The sequence below is a fragment of the Ursus arctos genome, unplaced genomic scaffold (assembly GCF_023065955.2).
Source record: "Ursus arctos isolate Adak ecotype North America unplaced genomic scaffold, UrsArc2.0 scaffold_15, whole genome shotgun sequence".
Taxonomy (NCBI): Eukaryota; Metazoa; Chordata; class Mammalia; order Carnivora; family Ursidae; genus Ursus; species Ursus arctos.
The window spans coordinates 5,878,015-5,893,192 of NW_026622819.1; the positions used below are offsets into that span (position 1 = coordinate 5,878,015).

General features: G+C 42.9%; 1 protein-coding gene across 1 annotated transcript in view; it reads left to right on the forward strand.

Annotated features, from left to right (window-relative positions):
• Window positions 1-15,178, forward strand: part of ADCY2 (adenylate cyclase 2) — a 388,284-nt gene that overhangs the window by 283,837 nt on the left and 89,269 nt on the right. The window contains exons 11-14 of the mRNA XM_026506673.3: window positions 2,216-2,259; window positions 5,733-5,813; window positions 12,055-12,124; window positions 14,130-14,227. Coding sequence (XP_026362458.2) covers window positions 2,216-2,259; window positions 5,733-5,813; window positions 12,055-12,124; window positions 14,130-14,227 — 293 coding nt within the window. The remainder of the gene's footprint in view (window positions 1-2,215; window positions 2,260-5,732; window positions 5,814-12,054; window positions 12,125-14,129; window positions 14,228-15,178) is intronic.

Sequence of the window (15,178 nt, forward strand, 5' to 3'; positions counted from 1 at the left end):
AGGCCCCTTGCAAACAGCTATCCGGGTGCGAATGAGGGCCAGGCTCGCGTTGCTAAGCGTTGGAACCGGAGTGATTTTACATGATAACTTTATAACCCAGGACCATTGTATTTTCTTGTTATTTCATTCAGTTATTAGCAACTGAATACAGTTGAACTTCTATGTTTTTGTCCTGGCATTTTGTTTGTTTGCTGTCATGAAGTAGAAGGCCTGGGCATCTTTGTCAAAGAGCAGAGGAAGGCGTGGTGCCCTTGCAGGTTGGATCAGCCCATCCAGACTGTCTTTCATCATGGGAATGTTCAGGCCGCGTCAGCAGCAGTGAAAGTTCTACTGTGTATCTCTTACTTACGTCACTCCAGCTGCCAGCAGCTCGCCGAGTGCCAGAGCTCCTTCCAGCAGGCCCACTTTCAATAGGATAGTGAAATGCAGATAGAAAATAGAAAGACCCACAGGGGGCCGGAAAAGTAACTACAGCGAAGCACTTAGAATAATCCCAGTAGCATTGTTAGATTTTTAAAACGACTTCTGAGTAAAATTTCATGTATAATGGCGTTAATTGTACCAGGGACGCAGTTGAGGCAAAAAAGACAATGGAATGTTACCTAATCCTCATCGGGTGATGAGAAGAGATCCATCAGGTTGTCAGGTGAAAGCAAACTTTTCCAGTCTCCCTGTGCCCCCTGCCTCCCAGCAGCCCACCGTGACGACATCCACGCCCCCCAGATCCACGTTCTTGTTTTGACTTCGTTCCATCTCTCCTCTCAACTTCCCTGGTGTTTTCTCCCAACTAAAAAGTAAATGTGATCGGACAGAAGACCACATCCATTGTTTGACCAGGTCGCCAGGACGGCTCTGAGAGCAGTTTGCTGTCTATTGGGAAGAGAGACCGTCAGTAGCAAATGAGTAAACAAACAGACGCCTCCCCGACTGAGCCACCCAGCTGCTCAAGTATAGGGTATCTTAAGAAAACCCCAAGGCTTTGTTTAGTACAAGAAGCCCATACAGTTGTTACTTGGCTGCGTCCCATACTCACTTTGAGAAAGATCCCAGCGTCATTCTTTTTTTTTTTTTTTGAAGATTTTATTTATTTATTCGACAGAGATAGAGACAGCCAGCAAGAGAGGGAACACAAGCAGGGGGAGTGGGAGAGGAAGAAGCAGGCTCCTAGCGGAGGAGCCTGATGTGGGGCTCGATCCCATAACGCCGGGATCACGCCCTGAGCCGAAGGCAGACGCTTAACCGCTGTGCCACCCAGGCGCCAGGGTCAAACAGTGTCATTGCCGAAAGTGATTTCTTTTACTTAATCCCCTGTGCAGAACTGCATGGACTCTTGATTCAGAACTGATAGAGCTGGTGAATAATGCATTAGTTCACTTTATGTAATACGTGCTCGCCTCAGCAGTACATATGCTTTACGTAATAAGACTCGGAGTCTAGTTATTTTTTAAAAAATACCTTCCCTTTCACTAAGCTAAATACATCTCCTAATCTAACGCTGGAGATGAAGCAGAGAAGAAAAGTTTCTTTGGAGCCACTGGAAGCAGCTTTGTTTCAACTTTTATTTTCATTTCTACCGCAAATGGATAAAAGTGGATCTTCTGGGGTTTTTTAAGTGTGTTGAGCATTTGGCAGCCTGTCCCCCACTGATAAACTCTGAGCAGCATCTCTGTCTCTGTCCTTTTTCAGAAACTACCAGCACTCCCGTGTCAGATTGTTCTTTTCGATCAATGAGTCGTGATTTTACGTACTTAACCGAGGGAGCTGGTTTCTTCCCGGCCCAGTTCAGGGATAATGCTTGATTGTAGATTTTGTGGTGCTGTTTGTGCTTTAAAGCACTTTTTAATATTTATCTGATGCCAGACAGGATTATCAGCTGTCTACAGTAACTAACAGTTACCTGCAAAGCCCTTATTTGAAATCGTATCTGCAAATATCAGGATGTCAGTTTAAAGCTCCAGACAACAGTCCTGATATTTCCAACATCCCGGATTTATGGATGACACCAACATTCTAAGTATCAGCTGAGGTTTTCATCTTTTTCACATTTATAATTAAATTCCTCTTCTCCACGGGGGTAATTGTTACCTAAATGACACTTTCCATGATAAAAGAAAAATGATGTTACACATGGCTATCACTGCAACATCATTCTCTGAAGTATGTGTTTAGAGACTAATAACCTTTTGTGTGTGTCTGTTTGTTTTTTCTAACATAGGATGTGCCAATGGGTCAGCATAATTTTCAAAATCGTACCTTAAGGTAGGTATTTGTTGTATTTTCTGATTTTTAAAGTCTTGAAGTTTTTTTGTTTTTTTTTGTTTTTTTACTTATTTCTGAAAGTGATTATCATCAATTAGAGTAACTGGGAAGGCCATTTCTTAAAAATAGCAGCTGCTTGTGAAAAGCCCAATTAGATTGTTTTCAGCTTCTAAAAATAGAATTATTAGTGTCATTAGGTTTAAAAGAGGGAAAAGGAAGACAGCACCGGGTAAGCACATTAGAACTTTACATTGTTTTTCCTAAAAATGACTCTTCTTAACATTAATATGTACTAAAAAAATTGAACTTTCTTAAAACGAGTATGTTGCTTAAAATAACATTTTTTGGGTGTGTTGAATCCTAGAGATAAAAGCAAGATAAGTCTGGCCTTTCTATAGTGAAAAGAAGGCCTGCCAACCTGCTCAAAAAAAAGAGAAAAGCTTCAGACAGTGTCCGCAGGCCCCCTGTCACCATCGGCCACAGAATGACAGGCATTAACCTTTTTTCATGCTCCTCTAGCTTTGGGGCTCAGAGTTTTATGTTAGTATTGGTTGGGGAGTTAAGTATTTCTTATTGAAGTCATTAGGACAATTAATGAAAAGCCCAACACTTAAGTCAGCTTTTCTATTCCCACAGAGAAGTGAGTTTATTCTGTAGAAAATGCATTGTATCCAAGTATAATTCAACACCATTAGATTGTTACCTGCCACAACCTTGGAAATAGTGCACCGTATTCCAGAATCTTCTATGGGACTTCATTTGTTGTAATGAGCTCTAATTCGTTTGTGTCACATTTGAAATTTTAATATTGAGATACAATATGTTATAAGGATATTGGGTTCTTGGGCTTTTGAAGCATCATTTAAATGGCACATGCCGTATTAAAGAGAACTTACGCTAATTTAGGAACATCATGGAACCCCGTAAGATGGCTGGAGAAGGTGTGACTCTTCAAGCCAATAAGCCACTAGCACGTCTGCAAGCGACTGTCCATGGAAATTCCATAGGCATCTTTTCACTTTGTATTCCGTATTTCTTCTGTTATCTGTCTCGTCCTCCCTGAGAGTCTGCTTCAAGGGTCTACTGAAATTAGCGTGGGAATGCCTTGCGGAGGGCCCATGTGATGTGGGCAGCGGTTCCGGGACGAGTGTTCTATGGAAGACAGTGACAATAAGCCATCATTTAGGTCTGTACCAGGCGTACAGAAAATCTCACTTCATCCCTACAGCATCACTCCAACGTAGACGCTATGGCGTGACCATTTCAGCAGGGAGGACACAGAGGTGCAAGGGGTTAGGGGAGTGCCCAGAGCCACGTGGCTGGCAGAGGCCAGGCCCGGATTTGTGCCCTGTCCTTGTGACCCCAGACTCTGTGCCCCGAACTGCTCTCCTGTCCTGCCGGCCTTGCTGGGACCCTCTTCCATATCGATTCCACCTTCGTCTGTGTTGGTTGAATGGTTGCTGGCCCCAGGGCCTCATGGAGAGAGCGCCACTTCCAAATCAGCCTCACTGGGGCTGTCTTCATGTGTCCTGGCCTCCCGATGTGGCCTGTGTTATAAAACCTCCCTGAGCCTCCAGCCTGGGCATTGAGCCAGCATGCCCTGGCATTGAATATTATCTGGGCTAACTCACGACCTCCTCCTCGCGTCCTCAGATACAGTAGACCAGGAGTGGGAGTGGGACAGGTCAGGGAAGGAGTGCGGGAGGAAGAATGGAGGGAAAGTGGAAAGCAGGGTGACCCGGCGGCAGAAACACGGACTGGACAGCCAGAAACACCTGATGTCTGAGGAATAAAACCCGAGCTGGCAAATTAAGAACTCCCGGTGGTAGGTGATCAGCCCCCGGGGTGTCCTGTCATTCAGCATAGCAGAGATCACAAAACGGCAGAGACAAGGAAACTGCAGGGGAAGAACTGTCATCCAGATAATCAGAAAACACAGCGGATGGGTACTAATTCGCGTGAATTGGCTACTCCGTGCGCCCCTCTACAGCCTTGAGTGCTGTGCAGACATTATGTAAACTAATCCTGAAACAGATGCACGGAGGCGATGCCATGGTTAGCCCCGGGCACACCGTGGAAGGATTAGGTTTTCCTGTGAGCCTCCAGGGACCTACACTGTTCTTAGATTTGGCAAGACTTTGTGGGGGGAAAAAAAAAGCAATTGAAGTCCACGAACTCAAGCGCAGGCAGAGAGCCGATAGAAGGAACATGAACGTAGCTCCTCGCCCCTAAATGAGAATGAACCATCCTACATTATTGCTAAATTAACGTGCTTTTTAAAAAAGAAGGGCGGAAACAAATGTGCCTTCTTCCGCAGCTTAGAATTTGGCACGCTCAAACCTCTTCGTTCAGCTTGCTCATATCTGTAGGTGGATCGCTTCAGATCGTTGTGCTTTTAAACTAGGAGTGCCCGGGGCCCGTTTCAGGAAGGCAGGAGCTCGGGACACCAGCCCACCAGCGGTGATGGGATGATGGGAGCACCCGTCCGTCTCGTTCATGATACTCTCAGGAGATTTAAGTACAGATAAAGGCGACATCGCTGTTCTTGTCTATATCTAGAGGCGGTTCTGAAATCAGAACTGTTACTGTCATCCCAGAGTAGAAGGCCTGTCCGATTAGTAATTGTCATCCCCCCCCCCCCCCACCGGAGCACAGAGAAGCCGTGGGCTCGCTCTACGTAGGACCACGTGACCTGCAGGTGCTCTAGTCTGGCACAGGCAGGGCCGGGCCCGGGCTTCGTGAAGCTCATGGGAGCTTTTACTCTCTGCAGCAGACGTGTAATTTTAAAAATAGGATTATTTTGGTCTTCTAGAACTCATTCTTTTGGCCTAATTTATTGACAAGGCATCTTTTATTATGGCCGAAGATTATTTTCTTCTAAGACCAATTGAGTGTCTGCAAATATATGTGGGGTTTCCTGTGACGAGTGCTTTCAAATACTGAGGAAGCTTTGAAGGCATACAATGAAGCTTTGATGCCTCAGAGAAGACCGTCATTCTGCAAATTCTTGAAAACGGACCAAGGGAAACATGAACAAGGAACAACTGGTTTTTTCAACCAGACCAAATTTTTGCAGGAGAATTTCCAAAGCCAGTGTGCTTTGTCGTAAAATAAAGTTTATGAAGTTCGGCAACAAGTCAAGGGCTAATGCATCTCTTAGGACAGAGAGTTCTTTATCACAAACACCAGATACATAGCTCCAGTGTTGCTTTTTAACGCCTGGTGTCATTTCACTCTCAGTGACTAAATCGTGAAGCAACGTTTTACTGAGCCAATCGCCAAAAACTCTATAGTCACTTCTCTCCATCCACAGAGTGGCTGGATGTTAGTAAAGAAAAGGCTGCTCCTAGACTCCTGCTTCCTTCTTTTTCTATCCAGTGGGCAGAATGAAACGGGTTTCAGCATCATAGAAAAATGGACTTTGTGTTTGGCTTAGTCACATCCTCTCTCGTAATGTTTCCCTTTTCACCCAGAACCAAGTCCCAAAAGAAGAGATTTGAAGAAGAATTAAATGAAAGGATGATTCAAGCAATTGATGGAATTAACGCACAAAAGTGAGTACCTCGTGATCTTAAATTATCAGACATTTTTTATTCCAAACCCTATTATTTGAAAATCACGTTGTATTTTCCACAAACTTCACCATAAACTCTGTAATACTTGCCACAACAAAGCCATGCTTTTAGAGGCCATTCATGCAATTCACCTCAATTGTCCTTAGTGCTAGCTTTTGGTAATTAGAAAATTTTTCATTCCTGCCTAAGAAATACTCTCCAAGTAGATTACTGAAAAGCAGCATGAGATATAAACATAGAAAAATCATAGCAAAATGTGTTCAGTAACTAATATTTTTTAAAGATCAATAGGAATGCCATATGGGAAGATCTGAGGTGTATCATGGGACACTCTCTGTTCAAAATGCATGTATTCCCTTGCACAATCAGGGAACGTGCACACACCTGTGTTCTAGGTTGTCAAAGAGAAGTTTTGAGCATTAGAATCTGAATTCAGGGCAGCCGTGGGAGGAAGAAAGATCCTTTGGAGGACAAAATATTCAGTCTGTGAAGTTTGTGAGGTCTGTGAATGTCTCTTCAGTCTGTGAATTGCTGTTGTAGTTTTAAATGGTCCAAGAGATGCAGGGGGAAAATTAAAGAAGGTGTTAGCTTGCACAGCCTGGACAGAATGACTGTATTCGTTGGCCTTGGAATTCTCCCTGGGTCCATGTGTCATGGCTGAACTCCTGAAGGGCAGGAGATAGATGACCGTATGGTGCCTGGTGCCCATTAGACACTCAGTGAATGTTTGCTAATTTAAATTGTAGCAAACACATCAGTGGGTCCAAATGGAAAACCTTAATGAAAAATTTTCCATCCTTACGGAAACCAGACTATTTGGTTTTTATCATAAAAGTTGACTCATGAAAAGTATGAATGATTTTTACCTGAATTCCCTGCTTCCAAAATTATGTGACACAGCTTTGAAAAATATGTGTCTTTTCTGGATTGTTCCTTACAAGCAGTCATTTTGGAATGTTTACATGGCTTATGAAAGGATCACTTGAGTGTATATGTATGTGTATATGGGGTGTGTGTGTGTGTGTGTGTGTGTGTGCATGGTTGCATATATGCACAATGAAGTATTTTGGCTGGGCTAGGATTGCAATTCACATATGTGGGCATGTTGAATTAACACCTGTCCAGAGCCCTTTTGTACACCCCAAATAGAGAAAGCCTTCCACCTGTCATGGAGCGCTCAGGCCACACCAGCAGCGCCCAGACAAATGCTCTGCTTTGCCGGGCCTGAAAAGCAATATAAAATCAACCTCATCTCCACCCCTCTCGAAACCTCAACACATCACAAACAGAGAAACTTGCTTACCTGGAATCTGTTGGCAGCCAAAACCTAGGGAAGAGTCTGATTGCATGTGGGGTGGGTGGAAGGGTATGTTCATTCAGCCAGAGGAAATCACATCCACTACTCTGGGACCCACCAGAATAAAACACAGCCTCAGAAGAAACGGAACACCTTGTTCCTGACCAAGTTAGCCGATTACAGTAATTACGATAATAATAGAAAGCCCGTGTATGAAGTCAGCCTCAGCACGCCTTCCTGCAGGACCTCCACCTTCTTAAACGACTTTTGTGTCCACCTTTTGGAGTGTTCCTACTGAAAGAATCGTTAGAAAGCCTAATCACTGGCTTGGCTTTATTTTTGTCGAGGTGGCTTTTGGATCGTCTGTACTGTGTCATTTCGTATTCAAATGCATGTTGCGTGAACACCTTCATACTTTCATGTAGCTTTATTCCGAGTAATGTTTAATGTTGGTGTAACCACGTAGGTTGTAATTTTCCCAACACGTGTTAGAAATGAAACAGGGAGAGATGTCGTGCTGTACCCAGAAGTCAGAAGGGAGATTGTTGAAATGGAAGCTACTCTGCATGTATTTCTTAATTAGTTTCACTCCCATCCTGTTAGACCCGACTCATTACCTCCTCGGGTTCCTGGATCTGATGTCCTTTGAATTTCGTCTGGAAGAGTCCATGGGGACTCCAGGCTTGAGGCAACATTCCCTTGTTTTCTGTGAAGGACAGGAAACAGTGATTCCAAGCAGATTGTCCTGTCCCTGTCCGTCTGCTCCCTTCACAAGCGTTTTGTGAAGGGCTGAGCAGGGCAGCGTGTGCTTGGCGTCCGAGACGCAAGGCACAGTGAGTGTCCCCTCTCAAAGCCCTGAGGGAGAGAAGAGAAACCACCGCACACGTGCTCAGGGCAGGGTACCCAAGATTCTGACTTAGTCCAGGTCGGTGAGGTGAGAAGATCGTGCACCTTGAGGTTAAATATATCCGATGGGTGGAGTGAATGCCTGAGCTCAGGACAGATGGACCGGAGGTTCTCAGACCCCAGCGCTGCGGAAGGGTGGGTCTGCCGCATGGAGAGACCACCTGGCCGGCAGCATTTAGTTCAACCTTGGTTCCGAATACCATCTTTCCCAAATGCCCGGGGCCTGAGTACGCAGGCCAGACCGCTGAAGCCTTCAGACTCACCACTGCCCAGACAGGTGTATTAGCTCCCTGGGCCCCCGCAGCAGAAGACCCAGCCTGGGGCTGAAATCACAGACAGTTACTCACCACAGTTCTGAGGCCGGAGGTCCAGGATCAGGGTGCCGGCAAGGTCGGCTGCTGGTGAGAGCGCTCTCCTTGACTCGCAGAACATTACCTTCCCGCTGTGCTCACAGGGCCTTTGCGTGAGGCTGGGCCTCTGGTGCCTCTTGTTATAAAGATGTTCATTCCTTCCCATCAGGGCCCCACCCTCATGACCTCACTTAACTCTGATTATCTCCATAGAGGCCCCATCTGCAGATACAGCCACGCTGGGGGTGAGGCCTTCAACATCAAACTGGGGGAATACAGACCTTCGGGCCATCACAGTGGGAAAGTGGTCTTCTCTCTATTTTAGTGTCCTCTTCTCTGTAAGAACCTAGATTTTCCATTCCAGAGTAATTCTGGGTAAGGATGTGGGTGTACTCATTCCCCTCACGCCAAGTCAGGATCTTGTTTAGAATTTCCTTTGTTTGGCCTGGGCCTCGCACACACAAAAAAAACAAAAAACAAAAAAACAAAAAACAAAAAAAAAACCCAAGAACAAAAACAAACAAAAAGACTTGGGCTGAATTAGTAGAGGACCACTGGTAAAGCGCAGGTGCGGGGTTCATTTTCTTCATCCCACTGCCACTTGGGTCAGGAACGATGTCAGGACACCATAAGTATCACACACACGTTCTCCCCTCCTTCCCTCTCTTCCCTCCCCTTCCTGTCCCTTCTTTCCTCTTCCTTCTTTGCCTCTCTGTAGTTGCAGTTCCCCAAAATATTGACCGTATCAGCCCCCACTAATCTTTCCTATTCCAAATATCCAAATCCCGTTTGTAAATGTCTGAGTTTCCTGCAGATCGGTAAAGGGAGCTGATCCATCTCCAAGAACCTACGGGTGGTGAAGCCTGTGGGGAGAATATGCTCTCCTTCCCTCTGAGGAAAAGTTCCGAAGAGCCCAGTGCTGCGGGCTGAGGAAACGCAGTGTTAAATGCTGGAGACACAGGGAAGTGAGACCTGGTCTCGAGCACCTTCTGTCTCCCTGCAGGTGACTGAGACCCACACCAGGCGTGGGGCTCTGCTGACTGACGTGGAGATGTTCTACTTCATAAATTTCACTCTTAGTTTAGTTCCAATCTTTGATTTCCCAGGGGCATTTTGCAATTAGATTTTTCTTTCTCGATAAAGGGGAAAAAAAACTGTTTTGAATAAGTTACCTGCATACATTATTCATAGTCTGATATTCATAACAAGTACACAGTTCTGAAAAATGAATATGGTTAAAATTGATCTCAGATTTTATTTTCTGCTCTTTTTGCTATTCACCAGCCTTTGATTTCTCCAGTTTCATCAAACAGGACAATACCGCATTTGTGCGGCTGGTACTGTAATAAGAAATACGTAGAAAAGTTTATATCCCTGATACCTAAAGCTTATAACCTTGAACCAAAAAGTATTTTTTTAGGGGCGCCTGGGTGGCACAGTGTTTAAGCATCTGCCTTCGGCTCAGGGCGTGATCCCGGCGTTGTGGGATCGAACCCCACATCAGGCTCCTCTGCTATGAGCCTGCTTCTTCCTCTCCCACTCCCCCTGCTTGTGTTCCCTCTCTCGCTGGCTGTCTCTATCTCTGTCAAATAAATAAATAAAATCTTAAAAAAAAAAAAAAAGTATTTTTTTAGTTCTAACTTTAAATGGCGATCATTCTAGAATACATTACTAACTTCCATGCCTCTCTTGAAAGTGCACTGTCTAGAGTATGGGTTTGTGAGCTGGTCCAGCCCATCATCACACACATGTGGTGTGAGGTTCTGGGCACAGAGCCGTCCAGGTAGACCTGGAGATGTCCCTCCTCCAATGTGCTGGTCTCCTTGGTTAGCTTGTCATTAGCTTGTCATGGGAAGCATCAGACCCTGGTCCAATATTAGTAGGTGGCTGTACTTGCCCATTACAAGGTCAAGTGTAACAGTTGACTTGGGCTTCTTTCCTGGATCCTCTAATCCCTGTCCCCCAAATAAACCTCGGGGAGTCGAAATCCATTGACATCTGACCAGTGGGTTGGAAAAGTACCTCATTAAGAAACTCATGTGAATTGATAATTGTTTGAACAGATATAACATTTTTTTAGAAATCTATGTAAAACATAATTTTATGCCTCATGTTCTAACACACACACACACACACACACACACACACATATACACATACTCTTTCTCCCCATATATTTATATGTAGGTACAGAAATAGATGTAGGTAGGGGCACCAGGGTGGCTCAGTCTGTTAAACATCTGCCTTCAACTCAGGTCATGATCCTGGGGTCCTGAGATCAAGTCCCACATCACACTCTCAGCTCAGTGGGGAGACTTTTTCCTTCTCCCTCTGCTTCTCTCTCTGTCTCTCTCTCTCTCTCTGTCAAATAAATAAATAAATAAATAAAATCTTTTAAAAAACAAATAGATGTAGATACACGGTTATATACACTTATACGCATATGTATACATTTTATATACACATGTCTAATGCATACACGTATATAACTCAGGTTATTTTTTATTATAGAACTATTTATTTAAGAGAATTAGGAAAGGAGAAATGTAGATTCCTCAGTGTAATGACCCAAATCAGTTGATAATATATTTTGTTGGCATTTATTTCTAGATTTTTTTTTCTTGATACACAGATTTCAGTTTTTCCTCGTACTCCTGTACTCACGAACATAAGAGTGTGTATCTTTCTATTTCACTCATTTTTATGTCCTCAGACGCGCATGTACGTTGTTACCGGGTGTGTGACTGTGCCAGGCCTCACGTGCCTGGCTGGCTGGGGCTCACGACAGGTGTCGCCATTCCACTTATGAGTGTTCTAGAGAAAAGTTCTGTCCTTAAGCTTGCTCTTTATTTCAGCTGCCTTCTTAAAACCGATTTCTAAAAGTCAATCAGTGTGTAGGAACACATACTTTCGTATTATTTTTATTTATTTTTTCAACATCTGAGGGAGTATGTATTCATTACACGTGCGTGTTATGTTTGCGTTGACGTCCTACGTTAGTGGTCTGAACTGATTGTTTATTGTTTTAGTGTTTTTACCCATTTTTGAAAACTGCATTCAAGCAAAATGTTTTACTTTATAGAAATGCGAGGCATGACAATAAAAAAATATTTTTTATTTATATTTATATTTATTTACATTAAAAATATATATATTAAAAACTATATTTTCAGTCAGTGCGAAAGAAGCAGGATCTTTTCTCCCAGAACTTGGAGGACTCTAAATGTTTTTGACGTTCTGCGGTATTGTTTGCTATAAGCTAAGAAAAATGGTGCTCCTCCATGAACCGTAGTTTTCAGGGGATGAACGTACCAGGTAATTTCAGTAAAACATCGGGATAAATTTACTGCTGAACTTGAATCCTTTCAATGATGTATTTCCCTAGTTATTTAATTTGGGGAGCGTGAGTTTCAATTTGGCATGACAACTGGTTTGTAATCGCTAATTTTCCAAGGAGGGCCACGTGTGAATAGCAATATTGTATTTGCACATCCTGTATTAGTCCTAGAGTCCCTAGCCAGTTATTTGGTATTATGCATTTTTTTAAATCTTCAATTTTGGATGATTTACAATAAAGAAAGAAGAATGCACGTAATTTTTTTTTTTTTAAGTTTCTGATCATTGGTTGGAAGTTTGGTTTTATGATGTCTGTTTTTTTTATTTCCAGGCAGTGGCTCAAGTCTGAAGACATTCAGAGAATCTCACTCCTGTTCTACAATAAAATACTAGAAAAAGAAGTAAGCTACTTTTTTCACCAATCTCTTTTTCTGAAGTGTGAGTTTTTAAAAATCCGAGTTTCTGGCTGGCCAGTCGCCCTGCTCAGCACTCCTGGCAGGGACGGCATCTGCAGCAGGTCTGAGAGCCGGGGCGAAGGGGAAGGGACAGGAGCGCGTAACTGGCTCTCTTGATGGCCTATTTCTTAGAAAACGTTTTTCAAAGAAAACAAAATCCTTCAAGAAACCAAGAAAAAAAGGATAAATTTGTAGTTTCTTTACACAAATCATTTTAATTTTTTTAAAAAACAGGAGATTTACATTCAACATCTGTTTGGGACAATTAGAAACCCCAAACTTTTCAGTATTTGTTGCATCTAAATACTTCACATTATATAATAAAAAATTATTAAAAAAAAAAAAACTTAATAGCAGTCCTAAGGCTTTATGTTACCTAAAGATCTTAGGACTTATATTCAAGCTGACATATTAAAAATAAAACATAATTACTGTTGAAAAAAAAATAAATAAATATTTTCACACTGTGACCCCTGAAGTAAGAGCTATGATAGGTGCAAATAAATAAGTGAATATTTGGGCTCGACATGTCAAGCTTGACGTGGATTTGCTAAAAGGAATTAAGTGATTATTACCGAAAAAGCAACCACTTTTCTAAGTCAGTTTTATTGTATTTGCCTTTTGTTTTGTGTTGATCTGGAAAAGGAACAAGGTAGAGATAATTTTTATCATCTAAGTATATAATTACAGACTTGATTTGAACAAAAGCTACTATATTAATGGCAAAAATCACAGTACTGGTATTAAAATGCTCTGGAGAAAATTCAGTTCATTGTTTTATGGATATCGACTAGAGTATCCAGAATCCCTCAGGGTTGGATTTTTCAGTCGTACCCAGACTTTCTGCTGTGTAAGTGGTCGATGAGCTCAATTGCCTGTCTCTAAGTCAACATGCTGACTACAGACGGCTTACCGAATGGACGTTTGATATAACTCATCATTATTATTGACCATTTTATCCTCGAATAACTTTAACAGATACTGATGGTTATTGTTTAAATGTTAAATGATTCCTGGTTGATAGAAATCCATTTCCTTTATTAATACCGCAAGGAAATTCCAATTCCTATCTTGACAGAAAGCCCAGAAGAAGATAAAAGATAAGAGTGCAATTGAATGCATAGACTATAATCACATTTTTTTAGATTATGTAAATATAGGTTCTTCACCAGCATGCAAATTATCCTGGCCATCAAGCCACAAAATTCACCAAAAAAATATTCAGGTAAACAGAAGGTGATCATCATTTTAACGTGCAACTTTTGCTGACATTCCCCTGCTATTACATATTTATAGGGCCAACTTTGAGGCAAATTTTAGACAACATTGGGATGTAAGCTCGCCTTCTGTCCACCAATCCCCAGCCTGCTCTTCCGGTGACCATCAGCCAGGTCCAGACAAGCCCACAGAATGCCCATAGACCTGGAACAAAGCCCACTGGCCTTCTCTGTCTTACAGATTTCCTTACGACCTCCAGGTAGCATTGAGATGAATAATTACAGAAAAGACTAAAATAAATAAAATGAGGAAATTGCATTTCCTAAATACTCTTCAAAAGTAAAATACGTGGATAATCATTTGCTTTCCCCACATAGCTGTGGACCTCAGACCCCAAAGGGGACCAGGGCTCCTGCGCGGCTCATGCCTTTACTGCACGCACTCGTCCCTCCGGTCCGGTGCTCTCTCCTTGCTGCAGTGATCCTATTGCCTTAAAATGGGTTCGGAACAGTTAGACTCACAAAGATGGTTTGGGGAAGAAACTCCTGCATAGCTCATTTGGAGAGAGGAAGCGCTCACTGCCGGAGATGAGCAGCCATTGTATTTAGCTTGTTTTTTGCCACATCTAGGACTTAGGAATGTGACGCATGACGTGGGGGGGTGGGCTGCTGGCTGACTGTTTCAGCCCCTCTCTTGGAGAACAGCACTCATGGTATCCTTCTTGTCCCCTCAGTACCGAGCCACCGCCCTGCCAGCGTTTAAGTACTACGTGACCTGCGCGTGTCTCATATTCTTCTGCGTCTTCATTGTACAGATTCTGGTATTACCAAAGTAAGTCCCGACGGTTCTGCACCGGGACTCTCGCCCGGTACATCTGTCCACGGGAGCCCAGTGATATTAAAGGATAGAAGAGAATGCTGATTTCCAAACAGAAGGGTCATCTAACAGGGGGATTGACAGTGCATTCAGTATCTGAGAAGTTAGGTGGCTCCCATGTGTCATGCTTAGTTACCATCATATTGCATTTGCAATGTGGACATATTGATTCACCTTATAGGGATTTTTTAAAAAATAAATTTAACCTTCTGACTTCGATTTCTGTATTGCTCTGGTGCCCAGTGGAAGAAATGCAGCCCAAAAAACTTTACCCAGAAAGAGCAAAATGTCTAGATGTTGTTTCTAATAAGCAAATAATTTTATTGTGCATTGAAAGGACAATGATTTTGAACATTTTTTCATGTGTCTGTTAGCCATTTGTATGTCTTCATTGGAAAAGTGTCTGTTCATATCTTCTGCCCATTTTATGGTTTGTTTATTTGTTTCTTGTGTATTGAGTTTGAGAAGTTCTTTGTAGATCTTGGATACCAGTCCTTTATCTGTAGTGTCATTTGCAGATATCTTCTCCCATTCCGTGGGCTGCCTCTTAGTTTTTTTGACTGTTTCCTTGACTGTGCAGAAGCTTTTTATCTTGATGAAGTCCCACAAGTTCATTTTATCTTTTGTTTCTCTTGCCTTTGGAGATGTGTCATGAAAAAGGTTGCTGTGGCCGATGTCGTAGAGGTTGCTGCCTGTGCTCTCCTCTGGGATTTTGATGGATTCCTGTCTCACATCGAGGTCTTTCATCCATTTGGAGTTTATCTTTGTGTATGGTGTGAGAGAGTGGTCAAGTTTCATTCTTTTGCATGTAACTGTCCAATTTTCCCAGCACCATTTATTGAAGAGACTGTCTTTTTTCCACCGGATGTTTTTTCCTGCTTTATCAAAGATTAGTTGTCCAAAGAG